Below are 23,330 nucleotides of genomic sequence, written 5' to 3'. Positions count from 1 at the left end.
AGGAAACGCAACCAGCCTGCGATGGCGTCAGGATCATGTGATCACGTGTCATCAGTGAGTCTTACTTATGGTGCGTTCAAAGTCTTTTTTGGTGGCTGCGGCCTACATGTTCCATCCCAGTCCGATGTGTGTGGCCAGCAGGTAGCACATCCCGATCATGCAGGTCATGATCATCATGGGGAATCCTAACCTGGAAGACGAAAGACGCAACAAGATCAGTGACCTTGAACGTGCAGTAACATCAACAATAACAGCAGTTCATGGACCGATCTGTCTCTGGGTCTGTAGTACGAGTCTGTCCTCCACCGGAACTGTCTTGCACATTGTGTTACACCTACGATAAACTCACACAAATCTGCTCTCGATTGAATCACTGAAGATAAGACCGAGTGACCCAACGTTGATACTTGTCCTCATCCGACACTTGGACGTGTCCTCGCTGTCCTACATTAGCACATGGCTGCTCCGAGGGCTCGGATGTGTTCGCCCTTCAGTCTGAAGAGAATTAACTATTGAGAAATTCTAGAGTATTCTAAAGTTAGATCACTTGTGGCTATAAAGCCGAAGGGCTGTTGTTTTTTCTAAAAGTGGAGCAGATTTGTCAGCAGTTATCAAGAGAGCATTTCTTGGACGTTCAAAAGTGTTGACAGTGAGGTGAGCTTCGGTCTGTTAATATGAACGACTCAAACAAGAGTCGGAGTCTTATGGAACCAAGTTGAGTTAAGTTGTCATGTCATACAAACTCCAACCATCTCATCAGCAAGGTCAGAAGGAAAATAAACAAATATTCCATTCCTTCAACTCCAACCATGAGTCAAAGTTAAGATGCAAAACCATTGTGGAAGAGTCGACAAATCTTTTGAGGCATTTCAGTCCAGTGTTTCTGGAACGATTCGACACCAGAAACATACAGAGGCTTTGACATGAGGTACGTTCCATCATCTACGAGGTGTGTTGTGTAAAGTCATGTTCTAGTGTCAGAGGAGGAGCATCAAAGGAACACAAACGGCGACGGATTTGTTTATCGAGTTGAGGAACGAAAGAGTTTTCTTAAATGTCAAATCTTGATTAATGACTGATTCCTACACACTATTGATGTGGACGTTAAAGTGAGAGACTAAATCTCATCTTAATTAACAATTCTAGTTAATCCATTTTATAGACTTTGATAAAGATTTAAAAGTTAAAGAAGCCTCAGAAGTGCGAGCGGTCTCTAAGAAACACTCGACATGACCTTACACTGAAGTCCACTGTTGGTTTTCATCTTCATCTTTTTATTTTTTTTTCATTATTTCATTTGATTTGCACTTTTACGACCATTCTTTCAATACTTTTTCAAATCATTTTGGGGAGTTGAACTATCAATAAATAAAAAAGAAATTCCTCTGACCTCAAAAGCATTAATACAGCAACAGAGACGCACAAGACACCCGGCTGCATTGAAAACATTGTCAGTAAGTAAGTGAGTAATTATTATGTGTAAAGCGCCTTTCTAGACCAGGGTCATAAGTGCTTTAACAAAATAAAAATACACAGTTAAAACAGATGCTATAAAAGTCCAAAAAACAAATTGGCAAACACAAAAGCCCCAAAAAAATAAGGGAAAAGTCTGCACAAATAAAAGATGTTTCTTGAAGGAGTCAGTAGATCCATCAAACACAGAGGGAGAGGAAGATCGTTCCAAAGCTTATTGTACAAATATCTTAACTTTATCCTCCTATTCTTGCACGTTCACGTGCTTTCTCGGTAAAAAACATGTGGAAAGTATTTTCTTGTAGTTCCATCCACAAGCTTGTAAAACTATCTGATTCTTCTGGGGGTGAAACTTTGTGGAACAGAGAAAGCTGAGATCACCTCTAACAAGTTTCTGTCGAAGACGCCTCCATCACAGGCACAGTAGGTGCTCACATCCCTCACCTTCACTGAACCTTCAAATCCTCCCTCATGATCGCACAGAATGATGAACGAAAGGTCGCTCTTATCAAAACCTCTATCCTGATTTCTATTCCATATTTAAACATATTGCTATGGAATATGTTTAAATATATCAAATCACTTGCTAACTAATATTTTCTGAGACTGTTCTGTTGTAAAACAAATGGAAAAAATGGAAAGATGCTCACCAAGCTCTGAAGGAAATTGTTGAGTTATCCCCTGACGTTAACTTATTTACTTCAGGAATGGAAGGCTAATGATCAACAAGAATGTGGGGGCCATGTGACACCTCAAATGATGACATCGTCATCAATATTTATAAAATAAAACATCAGCTCAAATAAACTTAACAACTATGTATTTCTCCCCAGAAAAAATAAATGGATGACTTATGTTGCGACTAATTTTAGGGAAATTCTCACACATTGTATATTTCATTTATTTCATTAAAGTAACTTAGTGTCTCAAATATATTTCTTATATGCATTTTTTTTTTATAAATCGTTTTATGATTACTTTTATTTCTTATAATTGCAAAACAAACACAGAACCAAATGTCGTGTGTCCACTTGTGTAAAATAATTGACATAATTAAACTTGTGCAACTCCCACAAAAAACATTTAATTATTTTTTTTTATTATTAGTTGAACCCTCCACTAATAATGACAATGAAAATAATTCTGATAGCGATTCTCATTCTGAAAAGATGACAAAATATAAAAAGAGTTTTCCTCAGTGGTGAGTCTGGACCACAACTGTGTTGAGTTTCAATAAATGCTTCATCAAAGCATAAACGGTACAAACGTTTTCTTGAAATCTACTCAGACTTTTCATATTACCATGAAATGTTTTCCCTTTTCATTTGAAGACACTGAATAAGAAGGGATCGCCCAGAGGACACCATCTGTCCGGAGAGTCTCCCGCGAAGCTCCGCAGGTTAGTTGGAGGAGAGTGTCAGGGTCAGGATTCAGGTGCTGCTGCAGGAGCCTCAGAGGCTCCTCGTTTTCCGTTGTGATGGTCTATCAAAAAGGTATTTATATCCCTGCAGGCTCATCTGCGCTCAGGATCCGACCATCTGAGCGGCTCTAGTTAGTCCCTGCAGCCCCGAGTGGCTCCTCACCCATCTCTCCGAGCAGCTGTGACCCTTGCCAGCCAATTACGGGCAGCGCTACAACCCAGAGCGACGCTTCCATCCTGTAAACAAGCTGCAGTCGCAGAGAAGTGGAGCTGACAGACAGCGATTGTTGCTCCGTAGTTAAGAAAGAAATCTTACACACAAAACTGTCTCTGAGGTTTTTCAAAATGACATTCTACTACAAAGCTCACAACAGAAATACTTTCACGAGACAGTAAAGTTGTCATGTCAGCACTTGTAGGAAACTAACAACCACAAGAAGGACTTCTGTGACTCCTCACACAAAACTAAATACATTTTAGTATTATATACAATATATAATATTATACTTCATTTTATATCAGATTTGAGAACAGAAGTAAAATAACACTTTCTGGCTCTGAACATGACGTTAACTGAAAACCTTAATGATTGCAGTGCATTATGGGAGTAGTGGTGCAAATAGTGGGAGTGATCTTACCAGCTGGATAGTAATACAATTGGGACTAAAAGCACCAAAAAGACAAAATCTTGCTAACAATTGCCCCTGAGAACTGCCTGAGATATAACTACTATAGCCTTTAAGGCCAGTATATTGTTATTTGACTCAAAGAGGTATTGAGAAGTTAAGATTAAGTGAGATTATCTTTAGTCTTTAAACGTAGCTAAACATGTATAAATATATATATTTTTTAATTGAAAATATGTAGGGAAAACACTTTGAAATATAGGTTAGCCATATTCAAACCCTGTAGAAATAGGGGGAAAGCATCTTTATGAAAAACTACCATGTTATTGTACTCTTAGAAAACGCTTAAAATATAATTATGGTTTGAAAAAAAAAAGAATGATTCCTAATTTACAAATCAGACAAGTAAAATCAATGTCAGTCTTAAAGCAGAAATACTCAAGGCTGAAAACCTTGTTTCTGACTCCCCTAGTGTCAAAACAATGGAACTGCAAGGTTCCTCCTTATTTTAAAAACAAGATCAAGTTGTGCTGCTTCTTCACTTAAAAGTCCAAAAAATTGCTCATTACTTGTCTTTAACCCACTGCTGTAAAGCAGTTTGTTGGTCACATGACACTCACAGAGCCTCTGGGCAGGACGCCCCCAAAAGATCTTCTTTAAATAATGAGTTAAGAGAAACTTAAGCCAATCATTACAAAAAAATAGTTATTTTAAAACAAGATGGAGCTGTCGTTAGTATATGTTTGAAAGTTTGGAGAAATAACTCTAACATAGAAAGTTACAAAAGCGATATAACCTCCGTAACATATTCAGTTAAAAACATTAATGCAGAAAGATTTGACCCGACATAACCTGAGGGTCCAGCTGGGTTCAGGTCAGAAGCCCACCTATGTCGAGTCCCTGTGGCCAAGTTCTGCTCCACAGTCAGCATAAAACTCACAGTGTCACCAGAGGACACACTTTCAATCCCCGGCCAGAGCTGACAAACTGTCCGCTCATCGCCTAAGCAAGGTCAGAAGAAAACTTCTCCTACTCCTTCCATGAGTCAACGTAAAGAGCAGCAGGAGAGAAGATGAAGATAATGATGGGGGGAAAAAAGACTGTGGAGAAGAGTCCACAAATCTTCGGAGGCATTTCAGTCCAGTTTTCTGGCACCATTTGAAATGCGGAAACATACGGAGGCATTAACATGCAAATATTACTCCCGGCAGAATGGGAGGCGACAACGTGATGTTGAGGAACAAGGTTTTATGCAACTGAAATAAATATCCAAGAAAAGAATGTATTAAAAATATCAGTATTTTGGATTTGAATTGAGGGAGAATGTTTCCTTGTTAAGCCTTTGTCTTTTGTAGTGAATGGTCGAACACAGCCATGAGAGGAAATTCCTTTTTCATGAAATAAGCAAAGGAATCGATGGAAAAATAAAATTCCATTAGATAAACTGCATATTTCTTACACTTTCATGCAAACAAGATAGAAAGAAAAACAGCAAAGCAAAAGCCAAACCTAATATTGAACCATCAGTTTATGTTCAAAGTGAGCGACAAAAGCAACATTTACCTGAAAAACTCCATGAAAGAAAAACCGTAGCCGTGCTGCTCCGCAATTCCTGCACACACCACGTTGGCTGAGGCTCCGATCAATGTTCCGTTTCCTTAACAGAAGAGACAGAATGTTTTAATACAACCTTCAGATGTACAATGGGTAGAAATGTGGCAACAACACAGCTGATGAATAGACCATTTTTTTCCTGAAGTCTAGCAAGAGTTTAAAGGTTGAGAAGTTAGACATATTGTGGCTGTTTTAAAATCGACAATTCTTCTTCATTAGGATGTGAAACCCACCTCCAAGACAAGCTCCCATGGCCAACGAAAAGATGAGAGGTTTTATTGGAAGATTCACGTCTGCATCTTGACTGAGGTTGATCAAAACGGGAATCTGAGAAAAGAGAACACGTTTTCAACAGCTTTCATGGTAGAAAATAGAAGTAACATCTGTTAAGAAGTAACCATTCTAAGCATACAGCTTCGAGAAGGGCTGAAGATTTGCTTTCAGTCAAGAATGGTTTACACAAGTGAGTCAAGATCTTATCGCACCATGGTGGCTGTAAACGGGATGTTGTCGATGAGAGACGACGCCAGGGCTGAGACCCACATCACCAAGATGATAGCAATAGCCAAGCGTTGATCTTCTGGCACTGCCTGTAAACATACATTTCATTAAAGACACAACCCATAGTAATGAAGTATTAATAATAAGAATGATTATACGTTGTGAAATAGTGTCACTGCAGTTATGTAAATTCTCAGATTCATCAGCGTAAACTGTATTTAAAAAATAACATTAACGATGTGAAAAAGTCATGTATTGTCGCTTTAAATCTTGGAAAGCTCTTTCATGGGAGTCAAGGAAGAGCTGCAGCTTCTCCTGGTCGTTCCCTTCCTTCCAGGGGGTCAGAGAGCGTCGACATCACACTGCCTGTCACGCACAATTATCGACACCTGTGGCTGAAACGCAAGCTGACGGGCCCATTACTCTCACGTTTGCCCGGGTAGAGAATCCTCGCTGCGTGATGCACACGAGCAAGCTTCAGCCGTAATATACCGCAGACACCGCCGAGATCAAAGAAAAACAAAAATAATTGTATTCAGAAGACGGGCCGGAGCCAGAATCAATATGCATGAAATAGAGAAGGATGTCACCTGTGCCCAATTATCACTCATATCAGTCGTGCAGCGCCGCACTTTAAATAAACACTCACTTTAATAAGCACCGCTGTCTGTTCCCCGATGTAGTCGATAAGCTGCAGGTGTGCCAGAGCCTGAAAGTAAAGAGATTAGGACTAAGAGAGGGAAACCGTGGTGGGGTTAGACATGGGGAACACTGGGGTGATGAGTGGAGTCAGTGACACCAGCGTTCTTTACTGTGCTGTAGCGAAGACTCAATGTTCTCCAATTTTAAATTATTGTTTCTACTCTCTAGAGTGAAGATTTGTCGTCTGTTCAACACCATGAGTCAAAAAGGAGGTTCAAGGGATAATACCTGTAACTGGGACCGCAATTTGATATTACATTTTTATTCAACATTACTCATTTCTGGATGGTCACCAGTCAATATGTACCATCACAAGTTTAAATGAAATCCGGATACTTCCCAGACTATAAGCTGCTTATTTCCCCACACGCTTCAAACCCGACAGTTTACACAACACTACAGCGAGTCCATCTCGCAGAGATAGTTTCCAGAAGCACAGGTGGCAGTAATGCACCGAGAGCTGGAAGCCAACTGCCGTTAAATAAGAAGATAGAAAAAATAAGAAAAAGATAGTTTGATTTGCACGTATGCAAAGAAATGATATGATGCAGCTTTTAAGTTAAAAGTGATCGATGTGGCTGGTGAAGAAGAAATAGAGCTGGTGCTATGAACTTTGTAAGATGTTGATAAGAAAGATGGAGACGGCAGCGTAAATAACTGAGTAAATTGAAAAATATTACAAAAGCTTTTTGGGAAAAAAATAAAAAAAAAACAGATTTTTCTATTAGGCTGTTTAAAAAAAAACAAGCTGCGTTTTGTTTTTAATGTTTTTAACCCTTTTTTGTTTTTTCGTAAATATTTTGCAGCTTAAACTCAGGCATGCTCTCAAGTCTAGATATTATTTTAAAATATCAGCAACATTTTATTTTACAACCCACTTATCTTATATATATTTATATTTTTGATGTATATATGATGTTTCCTGGATTCAAGACCTTCAAGTCAGAGCTTTTAATTGAACGTAAAGAGCTCCTTAAATGACATGTGATTGGTTGACATGACTATAATTACAGAGCGCAAGTCTATAATTGATTCCATCTCAGCCCATTTCTATTGTTAACGCTTCTTTAATTCTTCTCTGGTTGAAGTCAAAGACAGGAAGTCTGAAATAATTACATCTATTCAATCAACGGTAAGGATCATAACAACGTGATGTAAGAAGCTTCTCTCCAAACTACTTTTAATGTACTTCTTTTCCAGAATTTCAGTTCTTCTGTTACTTGCAAGTAATGCTAGTAATACTTTTAATGAATGCTAGTATTTCTTTCTATCTGATCTGTATGAAGAGAATGACATAGACGTGACCATAATTATAGCAGAAGTGTCATATATATTAAATTACATTTTTATATTTAAAGAGCAAAAAAACAGTGTGCTTAAATACCTCCATCAGAACAAAGAGCCCGGCAAAAAACAGAAGTGTGGCCCACTCCACTCTGTGCAGAATGATTTCAAAATCTTGGATGTCGGCGAGAACCAGCAGCCACAGAGCACCGAGGACAGCGATCCAACCTGAGTGGGAGGAAATGGTTACTTAAAAGACCTGAGCGTGAGTCAAACGATTTTTCAATTAACAAACGCACAGAGATTGAAAAACATTCAGAGTAAATTATATTCACTTAACTGGCTTCAACAACATTAGTTAGAAATACAAAAGTGAGTCAGAAGATCTGAACTTACAACCTTATTGCAACCTGTTTTTAATGAAATCAATAATATTTAGGAAACTGTGTCAATTACTTGATTAAATAAATGACAGATAAATGACAATATACTCAACAATAGATGCAAAATGAAAAGCTTTCCTCGTACAGTGCCTTCCTAGCTTTAGTGTTTGATATTTTTAGCCTTTTTACCCAGTATTATATAGGAAATACATAAAGGAATTGGGAATAAATTAACATGTAAATATTTAAGTAACCAGAAAAAATATTTTGCATTCATCAAAATAAGTAATTTAAAAGAAAATGTAAATTATTGTTTATTTTGATCAAATGAAGCTCATAAGGCAACATTAATAGAACAGGATTGTGATAGTATTGTTGTTTTTTCCATGTATTATTTATTTATAATTATTAATATTTAGGTAATCTAGACATTTTTTTAGTGCAAAATTATTATTATTATTATTATTTTTACATTTTTTAAAGGATTTCAGGCTGAATAACGTTCAGCCTTATGATTTTTAAAATCAGCAACTGTGTTTTGGGATTGACTACAATGGTCCAGATTGCAGTGTGGTAAGGTCGCGACTCTGGGGAAGACCTGAAGATTTAAAAATGACCTATTTTCAATAAACTAATGAAGAATAATATCAGATGCAGTTAGTAGTTCTGTTTATTTGAAGGTGTGAGATGAAGTAAGAATGTTTTCCGGCTGTAAACCTAATGCAAGTTATTTCCAGCTCGTCAGTTTCTAGTGGTAAAGGTCTGTCCACCGTCTGATCTGAGAGTTTTCCAACATGTTGATAAACAGTCCTGCTGCAGCAGTCGCTGACAAAAAGACCATTTTGAACAGACGGAGTTTCTCCTGAAGGGAGAGAAATTGCGCTGCTGTGAGGTCATTTCAATTTACCAGATGTCATGAAGGGGTCACCTGAACGGCGCATCTAATCAACTGAGCCCGTTTGGTGAACAAGCGAACCGGTAGTGAGGCAAGACGGTGCTTTATTTATAGATCATCATCCATTACGTGCTGGTAACTCAGCATCTTCAGAGCTGTCGGGACAATAACGTTCACCAGAGCTTTGAGCTAAAGCGTGAAATATTCATCCATATGGCAACAAATCTTAGAATTATTTTTTGTCTCGTATATATGTGTCGATGCAGTTTCACCTGCTTCTTATTCTCCCTTAAACATCGTTTTGCCTCATTTGTAAGCATCTAAAAATATCTTTAACCTGTAGAATGCATGCGTCAACCTCTGGCCAAAAATCGAAGTCGATTAATATTCATGTTAACATGAAGACCTATAAAGATGCCAGTGTTTAAGATAAGAAACATAATGGAAGAAGTAAATAACAATTGATGAAGACACAGAGATTATTAATCTAGGTCGAGCGTTCCAGAGTAAATTGATTTAGATTTCTTGTTTAATGTAAATTTTGTTCGCACTGCGACCTTGACCACTGTGTATTTGAGTTTGACACGCCTCCTGTAGAATCTGAGTATTTCTAAAATATATATAAGAACTGTTGCCAGAGTGAAAGCTCTCAAATAGTCCAGTGGTCTTTGAGCTGCTACAATGTTGACATTTTTTTAGAACATAAACATACAATTTACAAGAAGGATTATAAGAAATTACAATTCAATACTAGGGAAAAGGAGACTCAAATTCATAGTGAAAATTATCTGAACTTACCCAAATCTAAATGAATGCTGGGGACGAAGGAGTTGACGAAAAACATGAAGATCACCACGGTGAGGACGGATATACATTTAACCAAGAGAACCTTGTCGGTAATTCTGTGCTGTGAAGGAGAAAGACAGAAAAAAAGAGAACAAAATGAAAGAGCATTTTATAATCTCTTTGACAGTGTGTTTGGAAAGACTTGTCCAACTTCATTACAAAGATACCATCAGTGACCCACAATAACACACAGTCAGGGATGAAGTAAAAAAAAATACCTTCTTCTTCAGTTCTTGAATATTTTGCTCCCAGTTTTTATCCTCTTGTGAAATTTGACTGTTGAACACGGTAAGATGAATTAAAACACACACTGGTTTAACAGCAAATGTAGATTCCAGTAAATAAGCAGTGGCTCTGTGCACCTTTGGAAAGTTTTCATCATGTTCCGCAGCAGACTCTCCAGGTTGAAAACTTTTTGCATGAGGAGACACTTGACGGCAGTTTCTTCTCGACTCGCTGGGTTGATGCGCTGAGCCGTCTGCCTCCAAACCAGGATCTCATGTTTGAGTTCTACCGGAAAATGAAACATAACGTGAATGGAAGAGGACGAAGTAGAAACAGAAACATGGATCAAAAGTGACGAGGAACTGCATCGGCTCCACCTGTGACAGAAGATCAGCAGCTCGAGTGAAAAAGAAGCTTCATAGGAGTAATAAGAGCCATGATGTGTGGTTTAGATCGAGGCGAATTCATGCGGCCCTCATGAGATCACAGTGAAACAATAAACCTCATGACGTAGAAGTCTTTCTAATCGGGTCTACTGTTTTAATTAAAAACAAATCCAACTACCACGATGATGGCAGCAGTTGATCATCCCAATCGAGCCTTTTAATGTCCTGGATTGTGGATTCAGGTTGAGATGTAACCATGGCAACGATGTGACGTTTTCTATATCGACAACAATGCACTTATGTTGCGGCAGCATGTCAGGGTCATCAAGGTGGAGACAATTTGTTGAAAATAAACAGAAATTAATTGCCACAGTGTGTGAAAGCCCTCAACAGAAGGACCATGATGCATCATGTGTGGGAAGGATGGAGCCCTAATACCCAGTTAATTATATTCCTCGGAGCTCATCACCCCGCATGAGAAGGTGAAGACACTCACGCAGTTAATCGCCAGGTTTACATTGTGGAAGGACGGGATGAGGAGGGAGCATTATCACACAGTTTGATTTGAAGAAAGATTGAGTTCCACTTACCGACTATTTCAATGGGTTCTTTGTTGTAAAGTTTTTTGTTCCAGTAAAGCATCCGCAGGAACGGGAAAGAGGTGAAGAGGACAAGACATATTCCGAGGAACATGTAGCCGGTGAAGCTGGCAAAATCAATGCCCTGAAGGACAAAGAGTTTTAAGGACATTAGTTTAAGAGGCACATTTCTAAAGTATTTATACTATCAATATCTCAATATATATTTCAACTTCTTGTTTGTGAAATCTCACGACAAGTCATGGAACATTCTTGTTGATTTTTACATGTGGTTCAGCTAAAGGTTCATTTTTTGTACACATATAAGAAGAAGAAAAACTATTTAATAAGAGTTTAATTTAAGAACTGAAATCTAGACTTTTTTTTAATGTTTTTTTTTAGTAATAACTTAAGTTCTTACATCAATAGTTATCACATTGTACTGAAATTAACAAGTGTTTTTCGTCTGTTAGTCACATAATAAACAGAGAGGTTACTACTTCATTACATAATAGCTATTTAACGAAAACAAGCTGCTCCAATCAATAATCATTATTCATATCTAAGCTTTTAAAATCAGAGGTTCAACAAGGTTTTTGGTTGTAAATAAGTGAAGTAACACAACACGTCTGAATAGTTTCTTCTTAAAATCAAGTGTTAGTAATAGAAAGAAAATTGAATATTTTTCAAGTAAATCTGAAGAAGTCATTTAAAGAGTTATTTTTAAAGGGTTTAAAAAAAAAGAGGAAAATCTGATTTAATCCATCAGATCTAAAAGGACATGCCTTTTTATTAGACAAAAATCTCTCCGAGCAAATCTCAATACTATGGTGACCTGCTACAGAATATTCAGGTGCTTTTCATTCACGCTCACTTCTTCAATATCATCATCGCATGTCACGCTGGGCTCCGGGCCCACAAAGGAGCAGCTCTCCAGGAACCCAGGATTGCCTCATGTGCATTAGAGGTAACCATTAGATATTGTTATCATTTTTTCGCCACAGTAATGGTTTGCTTGCTGCCATAAAGCGTGACCCTGCTGTGTCTGCATTTCAGAGCCAAACTCAACAACAACTCCTCAACTTGGAAGAGATCCATGTGGAGGGACACAGCACTCACTTTCACCGAGGCGATCGATACAGCGATTCTCCAAGAACGGCGTCCTTGTTGTCGGACACAAGGGCACACTCTGGAGGACGGGAGCCCCTCAACACACACACTTCACAGCTGTGCCATTCTCTCTTTCAGATATTTTGCCTCAGAAATCATTGATTCAAACAAGCCGGTACGGAAGCAAACAAACCAGCAAGCAAACCAAGCATGTGCACACAAGCTGTCCTTATCGGGGGCCAGACATGACTGATGCTGAGCCGCTGTGCATCTGTCACCAGGGAGAGCCCAGCCAAGTCAAACTGGACAGTGGGCCAAAGGGAATCTATTTTGGTGAAAAGCTACTGTATATCCAGCACGGCCTGCTACACCCATAAGGCTTAAATGTTGTGCAAAGTGAACAGATGCCATGTGTCCTCGAGAGGCACACATTTGTGAAACTACAAGAAAAATTCTGACTGATGAGAGTCCATCATATGGACCTCAACTTTATTTCTGTCTAAGATCTTAAGTTAAATGGTCATAATACTTTTTATTTTTGTAAGAGTTCACTTGTTTTTGTTGTTTTTTGCTAGTAAAGATTTCATGACTCATACAAATCCGTAAAGTAACAAAATGGTTATCTAAAACGGGCTTAAAGAATGTACTACAACATAAGTTCTTTTTGTATGTTTGGTGACTGATTGGTTTTCATGAAGCATTACCTGTTATTATCCTTCATTCGTTATACAATAGGAAAACCTCAACCTGAGATTGTCATGCTCAAATGACCCAATAATAGTTATACAGTTAATAAACTGTTCAGGTAAATATTGTTGCATCCCTGTGGTCTCAACTTGTCTTGTTTGTATTATTATATTTTCTATTTCCACCTTGTGTCCACCTTTGTCCAAACAGTTTTATCAAACCATCACTGACAATTGCAGGTGGTTCATTAATGTGACTTCATGTGTGTGGTATTGAGGCCTTTTGAGTGATCAATATTGAATGTGACAAATATTATATTTGAGAGGTGCTTTCTGGTTAACTTTTTCATTATTTTGTTTGATAGTAAACAAACGCATGTTTTTAGCATAAAAGGGAACAAATTCTGATTAAAATATTAAACAATACGATCGTTTGTGTCGTTTCACCAGTTGTTTTCACTTTGAGAAAGTGTGCAATAAATTGTAAATATCTTTTGCATCTGTATTTATTTCTGATGTTAATCCAGGAGGCTGGAACGGATGCAAAGCAAAAGAGCAAACTTGGAACAGATTTTGTTGAAATAAATCAAATAGTTGATTTTTTTTGGGACAATTCTAGTGTAATATGTGACACAGTGATGGGAATGGTATTGTGTAGCAGGTAGAATAGACTTTTAGTAACAACTTGACTAAGATTTTATAATGTTGTTTTAGGAGATCTCGGGACTTGAAGAAACATCATTTTTGAATGAGCAAAGATAGATTTGTTGTTTCAGGCAACTGATCATGCTTCCACCATTAGGCTAATAAATAAAATAATCTTGAGCTGCGTTTAATGTGTGCAGATGAAAAGTTGACTTACTTCTCTCCGCAGGTTCTGGTTTGATACTATAATGACATTGGGAGGGTCTCCTACAGCAGTGGCAGCGCCCCCGATGTTGGTGAAGATGACTTCGGCAATCAGGACGTGTCTGGGATCCAGATTAAGCACCTCACACAACCTGAAAATAAAAATGAAATTGAAATAAAACTAACTTTCTCTCCTGCTTCTCTTGTGACCTCTAACATTTCCAAAAACATTAATGAGCTCATGTTTATTAAAAAAAGATTATCATCTTCTAATACACATCTTCTACAATTGCTCTAGAAATATCCCTTTTTTTTATGAAAGACCCCAACATTTCTTTAGTGTCATTCAGTGTTTACATTCAGACATCTTAAATCCAACTGAAATAAAATGTGATCTTGAGTGAAGATACAGTTACATCTTAGGAACTCTCCTGGATGTATAACACAAGGTCCTGATCTGGTCATAATAATATTAATAATAATAATAATAATAATAATAATAATAATAATCACAATTCATTTTATTTGAAGGCACCTTTCTTGATGCTAAAGGTCACCGTACATTTCATTTTTATGACTTGTTATTAGTTATCATTATATGGTGTATTATATGTATACATATATATATATATATATATATATAACGTACCGAATGGTAACAGGAGTAAAGAGCATCATGGTGGTGACGTTGTCCAGAAAGGCTGAGAGAATGGCGGCGATCAAACAGAGGATGATGATCATGGGCCACACTCTTCCTCTGGCGAGCTGATACGCCTGCGGAGAAAAGAATAGCAAAGGAATGTTAATGGCAGTGAGCAGCTTTCTGTGCAGCAACAGTTTCAAGTGACCTTTGTCCTTCATTGGTACAGTTTATTGATTATTTTGAGATGTAGATCCAGTGATTGTCTAAACTCACCAATTGACTTTATTAACATTTGAACATATTCAATTTGAATCCTCAAGCTTTATTTCTGGTAACCACTGGAAGCAAATATCTATCCGAGTTATAAATCCAAATAATAATAACCAAACTACTACTTCCACTCACCTTTACTGCACAGTAGTCAAAAAAGCCTGTCTCTGAAAATACGGCCACCAGCACCATCTGAAACAAAAAGTAAAAATATTGATTCACCGTTTATGTAAATTGAGAAGAAAATCAATGTATTGTTGACATCAATTTATCAATGAAGACATTCATAAATAGTTCCGTTATATTCAAACAGTGTATTGTTGTTCATTCTAACATGGTTTCCATTGAAATATGAAGACATTTAGAAGCATTTACAATCGTTTACCATGCCAAATAGAAGGGCCAGTGTTTCATAGTCGATCCATTCAACCACAGTAACCAGACTGGGCCTCTGTGAAGAAAAAGTATCAAGAATCAAAAACAACAAGAAAATTGACAGAAACATACAGTTGTTTGTAAACTTGGTTATTACATAAAAATACTGTAATTGTTGTGCTTATAATCTGACTTTAAGTTTGGTTTGAAAATATATTTAAATGTGGTATTCTACAAGTTCACACATTAGAAGAACAATCTAGAAGATAATCGCCTATTTTTCTATCTAGCAGCTAATCTAGTTAGCTAAGCTAGTTAGCTTGGCTATGAGCTGCCATCTCTACCATTGAAATCCTCTTAAACATGAGGGTAAAATAAGCGCAGAAACAAATCCTGAGAAAGAAAAACATTGCTTAAGATGAGAATGATTTAGTGTTAATTTCATGGACAAGGATAAGACTTACATCACCGATGACGGCCAGAGCAGCTAAAGCTGCTAAAGATCCCAACATGGCCGCCAGAGTTCGGTGTACAATCTTGAAGAAAATTCATGAAAAAAAAAAAATGTAAGGGGGGAAAACATTCGATTCCAACGTGACACTGTGTGTTACACGTATGACAATGGAGCCTCATCTGATCACATATAAAAGTGAGATGTTTACCTCAAAGATAATGAGGATGTAGACACCGGTCAGGATGATTCCAGCTATCGCCACCTGAGTCTCCACGTTGACGTAGAGCGACTGGTGGGTCATGGATAAAGGCACCACCTCATTATCCTGCAGGAAAGCTTGTATCGTGATGACGATGGGGTCACTGCGGGGAAGAGGAGACAGCTGGATGACACTCATGCTCGCAACCATCCGTATTCGGGCAGAAAAAATAAAGAAATCAATGTCTGAGTTTATAAAAATTCTCTTTTGTAGGTTCAAGATTTGAGCGCATTATTTTCCAATTGTTACTTTAACTTACAATATGCTTTCTCCATTGACATAAATAAAAAAAGACACATATGTGATCTTAAGAAACACTTCTAAGAATGTATCCAAAGGGCAACTAATGTGGTTTATTACCACACCATAACCACACCCACTCTGCTGTGATTGGTCAAACGTCAAGGTTTGTCTGATGTAAGGAGGAGTCTGACCATGAAAAGATCTGAAAGTAAGAATTTTAAAATTGATCCTGAAAGAAACTGCTAGCCAGTGGAGAGTTTTAAGGATCGTAGAAATGTGAGGGACTCTTTGTATAAACAAAGCGGGGTGTGATTACAGCTGGCTGGAGGAGAAGTGAAGCCATTATGACATCATTATGGGCTCCACTCTTGTAACCTCTTGTTCACTGATATTTCAGACGGGAACTTAATAAGGAAATAACTTCAAAACATGGTCATGATGAGAGATTTACCGCATCTTGGAGGAAAACTTCAACATTTGAAACATGCGAGTGAGGAGAGTTGGGTTTACACATTTCCGTCCTTTAAGTAATCCACTTTTCCTACTCTTAACTTTATATTTTGCCGTTTTACCTGCTGAGCATCTCAAAGGTCTTTGTCATCAGCATCTGGTCACTGCGTTGACTGTGAAGGGGAATGGTCCAGTTATGTATCACCTGGAGAGAAAAAAAACATAAATCACTGAATCCTCACTCTGGATCAGGAGTGAAGGGAAAGGTTTTCACCTGCTGTGCTCTCCTCCTGCGTTGTCCAGCCGGCTCCGTCTGCTCCACCTGGATCAGGATGTACTCCTGGTTGGTCAGGTCTACCATGCCTCCAGTGAAAGGTCCGCCCACTTGCAGCTTCAACAAAGCATTGTCCCGGAAGTCTGTCAAGTTCATCGCTGAGAGGAGTCGGTCAAGAAAAAAAATGGTTTCATGTTGTAAATTAAATTAATTGTCTCAATTCTCAAGGATACAGAAACTGTCCGCTGGGGACACGGCCAACATCCTGGTGGGGTTGTCCCGGTCTGGATACATGCTGAAGAACAACTAAAGCACAGAAGGAAGTATCTTGTGACTTTTTCAGGTGATTTCATTTGACCTATTAAACCAACATTATCCTTTTTATGGCTTCTCTCTTTCATTATGCAGGTCATACCTTTTTCTAAACATTGATTTATTTGAAATGCATCAAGGGGAACTGGGTAAGCCAGTCAACAAAAAAATGAATGTGCCACATTAAAAAAGAGCTTAAAGAGTTATTCAACAATATATATGGACTTAATTGACTTAATTATGATGATGATATGGTAAGACTTTATTTGTTCCACATGGGGACATTTGTGTTGGCACAGCAGCTACTTTTCCAGTAGAAACGGACATAAAAAAAATTAAACATAAACAGAAATAAATATTAGATTCAAATAAAAAAAAGTAATCAATAATAAAATATATAAAATTATGAATAAAACAAGAATAAATGATGACAATATGTCAATTTATAATGTAGTAGTTGTGTGTATAAAGGTGATGGGTTTGCTTGAGATTCTCTGTGTAGATTAGTCAAATTAAACTTCTTTTAGGAACCCAAAATAGAATAGAATAGAATAGAAATGTTTATTCATCCCCAGAGGGGAAACACACTTTTACAACAGCAGCAGCAGGACAATGAAAATAAAGTGCATGGAAAAAAAAAAGAAATAGTAAAGAGATAATAAAATAAAATAAAATAAAACGATCTTAAAAATATACAAATTATTTACAGTATTACAAAATTAGCACTATTAACATAATAAAATAAAGTAAAATAAAAAGTAAAATAAAATAAAAAGTAAAATAAAATAAAATTAAATAAAATTAAAATAAGATATAAAATAGTATTTCAAGGAGAGAAGAGTGAATAAGGATTCGACTTTGAATCATACTTACACTGCAGAGAACAACCAGGGTGAAGGTGATGGCCACTCTTGATGCGCTGATGCAACCTCTGGAATAAAAGACGGGGCATCTAAACACACTGCAGGGCTGTTAGGTTTGGTAGATCAGAGACCAGGTCTCACCTGATGCCGCTCGTGAGTCTGAAGCTGCGGTTCAGGTAGTCCAGTGGTTCACTCTTGTCGGAGGAGCTCGAGCGGGACAGAGACAGAGTGTTGACCTCACTGCCCAATCGGTACCTTCTCTCCATGTCCAGGAAGTTGTTGTCCCAACAAGGCTCCTCCCCTCCGGCGAAGCTGGGCTCGTGAAGGGTCATGTAAGTTATGCTGGAGCGGGGAAATCAAAAGGCTTTGATTTAAGAGTTGAAATCTAAGACATTTTCCAATGTTTTCATTGAGATTAACTCACCTGTCGTCCTGGGGGAATCTCAGCAGGGGAGAGTGCTCCGTGATGTTTGTTGAATTCGCTCTCCCTCGGAGAATTTTCATCACACTGAAGTTGTGGCTGAATGACATAAAATGTAACAGTTTTTGAACCTAAAACAAATCATGATCAATTCAAGGTTTCTTCTTCAAAAGCATGACGGCAAAGAAAATAAAACCATTGGTCACCCTGAGTGTTCAGCAGGCAGTGAGAGACATGTGACGCTGTTAAGTTTCAGACGCTCCTCTAAAGTCAATTGTTAAATGTTTAGATAACGTCTTAAGTTTAAAGTCATAAAATCCTAAAGATCATCCATGTTATCGAGTCTGTCTTGTAGATAAATTTAAAGGTACGATATGGTGAGAGTTGAAATTCAAGAAGCATTTTGCTAAGAACAATTTGAAGATCATCTACCCCACCTTTAAATCAAGTTTACCAATAACATCTGTCCAAAAGTCCTTAATATTTCTATTGCCTTCCCCTGCTCAGAGTAGCAACACCCAACGACGAAGCATTGGAGGAGAACCAGACACCTCATAGGAAATGAGGGATGGACTGTGATCAAGACTGTCTTAGAGTCTTGATGTCATAGGACGCAAACAAATGTTAAGGAAAATATTCATATTGTTGCAACTGTGTGAACTACATTTGTTGTTGATCAAGAATACACGAAAACATTTACAATCGACTTTCAAAAAACCAAAAACCTCTTTTGTGCCAGATACCATTCATACCATTTCTGTGCTTTATTTTGAAAATAATCAGATACAATCTCCTCTGAAGTGACATTAGCTTTTGACTCTTGACACATCCAGACCCTTGGTTTTGTCATGTTTAATCAAAAATAAAATCCTGTAAACTAGTAAAAAATAAATAAAAAAAATCACCTCTAGAGCTCAAGCTATTGTGTTTGTGCTTTTTGTATCTAAAGGCCAGTGTATTTAAAAGTAATGCTGATATTAAACTGGTCCATGGTTAAAAAAAAAAAAAAGGTTGGGGATCCCAACATTGAAATCATGTGGCATGTTCTACTTTGATGTTTTTGAGACGGCTGAAAGAAAATGTTAAATCATGTGTAGCCGTGGGCGCGACCCTTTACACGTGCAGGGAAAGTTGTTGATGTCAGTTTAAGACCCTGTGACTTGACATTCCTGTGCATGTATGTGGTCGAAGTGCGTCTCACCCTGTGCTAGTGTGCACGGCTCAGCTGATCGCCAGGATACCCAGAATCTACTGTAGTAATCTCACGTGCTAATCTTCACTTTTAATCCCAATAGCATCACCATCACATGTTTGAGATCAGCTTCCCCTGACATAGAGAAGCGCTCTACAAATATTACTTAATAATGTACCTAAACACTATTTTACTACAAGTTCCTGACTTGTATGAACACAGTGTAAATGGAAAACAAAGAATCCTCTTACTCTTCCTCCTGTCGTACTGGGACAAAACCATCAGCATGGATGACGCACTGGCTCGCGGGCAACGACTGGTGCTGTAGCTTCTGGGTCTCCCTCCTCTCAGAGATCCCTTCCAGGAGACGCAGCTCTTCAAAATTCCCCGGGACGGCCTCGGGCGACCTCAGATTGTTCCGATCCGGGTGGCCTTGAGCCCCGGCCTGGGCCATCTCTATCTCCAGGTTGCTTTTGTTCTCCAAATACATGTTGGCGCTGAGGGAGGCAGAAGCAGTTCGGTTCAAAACTCAGATGTGGCTTCTTGATCTTCCTCTAGTGAGGAACCAGTTACTTAAGTAATGTTCATGTTGATCTATCAAGATGAGAGTGATTAAGATAAGTTAAGGACCAGAGATTGGTTTAAGGAATTTGTTGGGAATTTTGGTACGCTCTGTAAAAGACAGGTAGGTATGAACTAAGTTTGGCCCGAGGACCAAGAATGCTAAAAGATTTTTAGCCCCTTATGTGACCAATCTTATGTGTTTTTGGATTACATGTCACAGAGAAGTAAAGCAGAATTCAAACCAAGAACCTTTTTGGAACTTTGAGAACACAGGAGTTGTAATGACCGATGCATGGCAACAGTTAAATCTAAATTATATTTGTTTAAAACAAAAACTGCAGTCAATACAGGAAACAAATGCTCTCACGGTCCATTCATTACAGCACCAGTGGCCAGATGAGGCCCACAGGCCTTCATTCCTACATGACTACCCTAATGCGGCCTTGATGTGGAGCTCGAGCGACTAAATAAAAACCAAGCCTGCGTCACACCTTTCATTTTCTCTGGGTCTGTTGTAAAATTTCAGATTATAGAAGCTTAATGATTTGTCCACAATAGATCCAGTGTGTAGAAAGTGTTAACCGGCCTGAAAAACTCTCCAGTCGGATAAAATCTAATCCCTGGAATCAGCAGAAGTTAATGGCCAACAATTATAACCTTGTCGCTCTCTTTATTGTTCTCCTTACAGGCGGAACCGTGGACGATGAGTCACTGTCGGGAGAGTACGTTAATTCCACTTGAGCTGAGAAGGAGAATTCTCTCTTCCAGACTCTGTCACATTTTATGTAACCATTGAAGTTCAGACGGATCCAGGCGGGTCAGGTGAGCTACTACACACCCGTACAGTAGGTGGCACATATTCTCTGGGATTAACGCTCACATGGACCAGTGAAGGAAGTGCAGTCAGAGCAAGTGGAGCAGCAGGATTGGATCAAGATACCAGAGAGAGCTTTCCAAGAAAGATAAGATGGAGTTACATTTATAATAAATTCAGATTAAAAGGTGGATTGAAGAATCGTTATTTTAATGATGCCCAAGAAAACAACCTTCTCTTGTTCTTGTGACACGCCTGGTTACAAGCGTCTGCCTCTGGGCCACCTCACAAGAGCCAAGACTAACTTCTTTTGCACGCTTTCTTTCACACGTATTAAACTTTGTCTGTAACTGACAGAGGATCTGATTTTACAACCACCGTTTAAGATGGAAAGAAAGGATTTTATACGCCGGGCTGCCAGGGAAAAACACAGAAAGTTTGGTGTTAAATGATGGGGTTTAAACCTACAACTGTGGTTGTTTAAATGAGCGTGAGAAGCTAATGCAGCCCACAAAACCCAGCCGTGTAACACGACATGCAAATCCACCAGGATTAGAAAGTGTGATGTTAATATCCTAGAGTTCAGTCACGCTAACACACCGACTGTTTCAGAATTTAAAAAAAAACAAAATTAAAACTTACCTGGACCACTGTTGTGGATGACGAAAATTCTGATTATAATTCCAAGATTTATGGGTTTTTTTTAAATTTGTATCAGGGCAGAGAGGATGAGGTGTTTCTTCTCCTTGCTTGGCCTCCCCAGCAAAGGCAGGAGGTGTTCCTCAGCAGCTTGAAGGAGCAGCACTGGAGGAGGAGTGGAGGGAGGAGTGGCACCTTCAGCTCTGCCTAGGTTTTCCCATTCACTTTATTTAAAGCAGGGAAAGCCAAGCCTGGTCACACACCCTCTCGCATTATGGCCGTTTCTGGATTTAACGGATCTTCTCAGTGCTCCAAATTTGTTATCGTAGAGTTCCCAAATTCTCCTAATCTGCACAGATCTGAGGTGCCGACGGGTCAGACAGGTCAGAGACAAAGAGACCAAGATGATCTCTTTAAACTCCCCCCAGCCCACCCCCCTGTATTTTTGTATGTGCTTTTAAAAAAAAGTCAGTTTAACTTCAACCAGCAACAGTCTGTGAATTCTAACAATATTGTTTCCGTGTCAGTAAATATTTATCGTATGCATGTCCAATGTGTTTGTGTGTCTGAGTGTCTTTTTTTGGACAAGTCACCAGGTTAAGCCAGCCTTATTAACAACAGGGTCAAGAGGTCAAGCCAAGTCCAATTTTTCATCTGAGCAGTTTTCTACATGATGTGAAGATTTGGTTTCAAGGTTTTGAGACGTTATATACCTTAATTGACACCAGAAATATTAAATCTCCATCACATTTTTTAAATTGTTGGCCTAGAAAGAGTTATCTTTAAACCTATTTTAAACAATTCAACATTCATGTCAAACTTACCATTTTTAATTCTTTCACAAAGCAGATTAATTCATAATTAAAAGCCTTTAATATGTATTAAAACATGAAAGGTTTCTCTGAGTGTCTAGAGCTGTCATGACAAACTAACCAAGCAAGTATATAATTTATCAACATTGCATTGCAGCTGAAAAAAAAAAGCAACTGTTTTGTAATTTGTCAGAGGGAGGAAAGGTTTCACTTTACCAAATCTTATCTTAGAACCAAAGCAAGTTAATCGTGTTAATTGTATGGTAAACTTGCTTGAGACCTTGGCTCCTACAAGAGTTTGAGTGATATCTTCTTAATCTAAAGAAAAAGTTTATTTGTACTAACTAGAATATGTTAGAGCTACATAGTGGTAATTAAAATTCCAGGACCCATTTAAATCATGAATTAATTTTATATATAAAAAAAAAAAAATTTAAATCACCATCTTAACAATGATATTAATGCACATTTGGTTAAAAAGGGGAATAAAAAAAAGAATTTATAATTAAAGATTGAAAGTAATTCAATTCACAGTTTTACTCCTTTTAAAATACATTTTGAGCCTTTTTTTTTTACCCTTCAGTAGAATAACTTTTGACTCAACATTAGCAGTTGATAAATAAAAAAAATGGCAGTTTTTGACGGTGAATGGAGTTCAAATGTTCAGCCTCATGATTCTACACCTTTGGGAACAAGTTCGAGAAACACCCGAGTTCATCAGGGCAAGAGTAGCTTTTCCTCAGCCACTTGTCAATCAAGACCAACGTCCACTCAGGCAGACTAACAGGACTTCAAGTCCTTTAAGTCAGATTAACTAAGAGAAGTGATACGAGTTTTGTCTCTTGCCGTCTAGGGATCAGCAGTTGAAGCAACACTTGAATATGAAAAGGTGTGATGGATCATGAGTTCATACAATACTTCTGTGTCACACCATCACATGGTGTCGTTACCACTGGCCTCCAGTTCTGTGCTGCTCTATTGTGGCGCGAGTGCAGTCCCTCATCCCACTCTTGCGTCAAATGATGCCTGTAGAGGAAGGAATTCCAGAGTTTGCCTCCTTCATTCTGAGAAAATGGTTCCAACAATGTCGGCCTTTGAGCAGAGCGAGTCACCTGGTATGGTCTCACTGATGCCTGAGACCAGCTGAAGTCCAGGGGGCACTTCCTT

General features: G+C 38.3%; 1 protein-coding gene across 1 annotated transcript; it reads right to left on the bottom strand.

Annotated features, from left to right (window-relative positions):
• Window positions 1-66: 66 nt before the first annotated feature.
• oca2 (oculocutaneous albinism II) lies at window positions 67-21,426 on the bottom strand. Its single transcript, XM_087782906.1, has 24 exons — window positions 21,355-21,426; window positions 19,586-19,831; window positions 18,146-18,241; window positions 17,863-18,063; window positions 17,732-17,789; window positions 16,780-16,852; window positions 16,547-16,704; window positions 16,395-16,477; window positions 15,529-15,682; window positions 15,331-15,402; window positions 14,877-14,942; window positions 14,627-14,683; window positions 14,228-14,352; window positions 13,592-13,730; window positions 10,946-11,078; window positions 10,107-10,254; window positions 9,963-10,020; window positions 9,697-9,805; window positions 7,721-7,848; window positions 6,284-6,343; window positions 5,619-5,723; window positions 5,367-5,460; window positions 5,083-5,176; window positions 67-190 (listed from the first exon to the last, which is right to left on the bottom strand). Exons 2-24 carry the CDS (start codon window positions 19,822-19,824, stop codon window positions 103-105), a joined length of 2,538 nt encoding a protein of 845 aa, XP_087639032.1. The 5' UTR covers window positions 19,825-19,831; window positions 21,355-21,426; the 3' UTR covers window positions 67-102.
• Between the last annotated feature and the right edge of the window lie 1,904 nt (window positions 21,427-23,330).

Source organism: Callionymus lyra, chromosome 2 (genome assembly GCF_982586985.1).
Source record: "Callionymus lyra chromosome 2, fCalLyr1.hap1.1, whole genome shotgun sequence".
Taxonomy (NCBI): domain Eukaryota; kingdom Metazoa; phylum Chordata; class Actinopteri; order Syngnathiformes; family Callionymidae; genus Callionymus; species Callionymus lyra.
This window is presented reverse-complemented; position numbering and strand designations above follow the sequence as displayed.

Coding starts and splice junctions, on each gene's coding strand:
- oca2 (XM_087782906.1), bottom strand. CDS start 19,824: ATGTATTTGGAGAACAAAAGCAACCTGGAGATAGAGATGGCCCAGGCC. Junction 11,079..13,591: donor ACCAGAACCTGCGGAGAGAA/GTAAGTCAACTT, acceptor TTTGTCCTTCAG/GGCATTGATTTTGCCAGCTT. Junction 191..5,082: donor TCTTTCATGGAGTTTTTCAG/GTAAATGTTGCT, acceptor TTCGTCTTCCAG/GTTAGGATTCCCCATGATGA.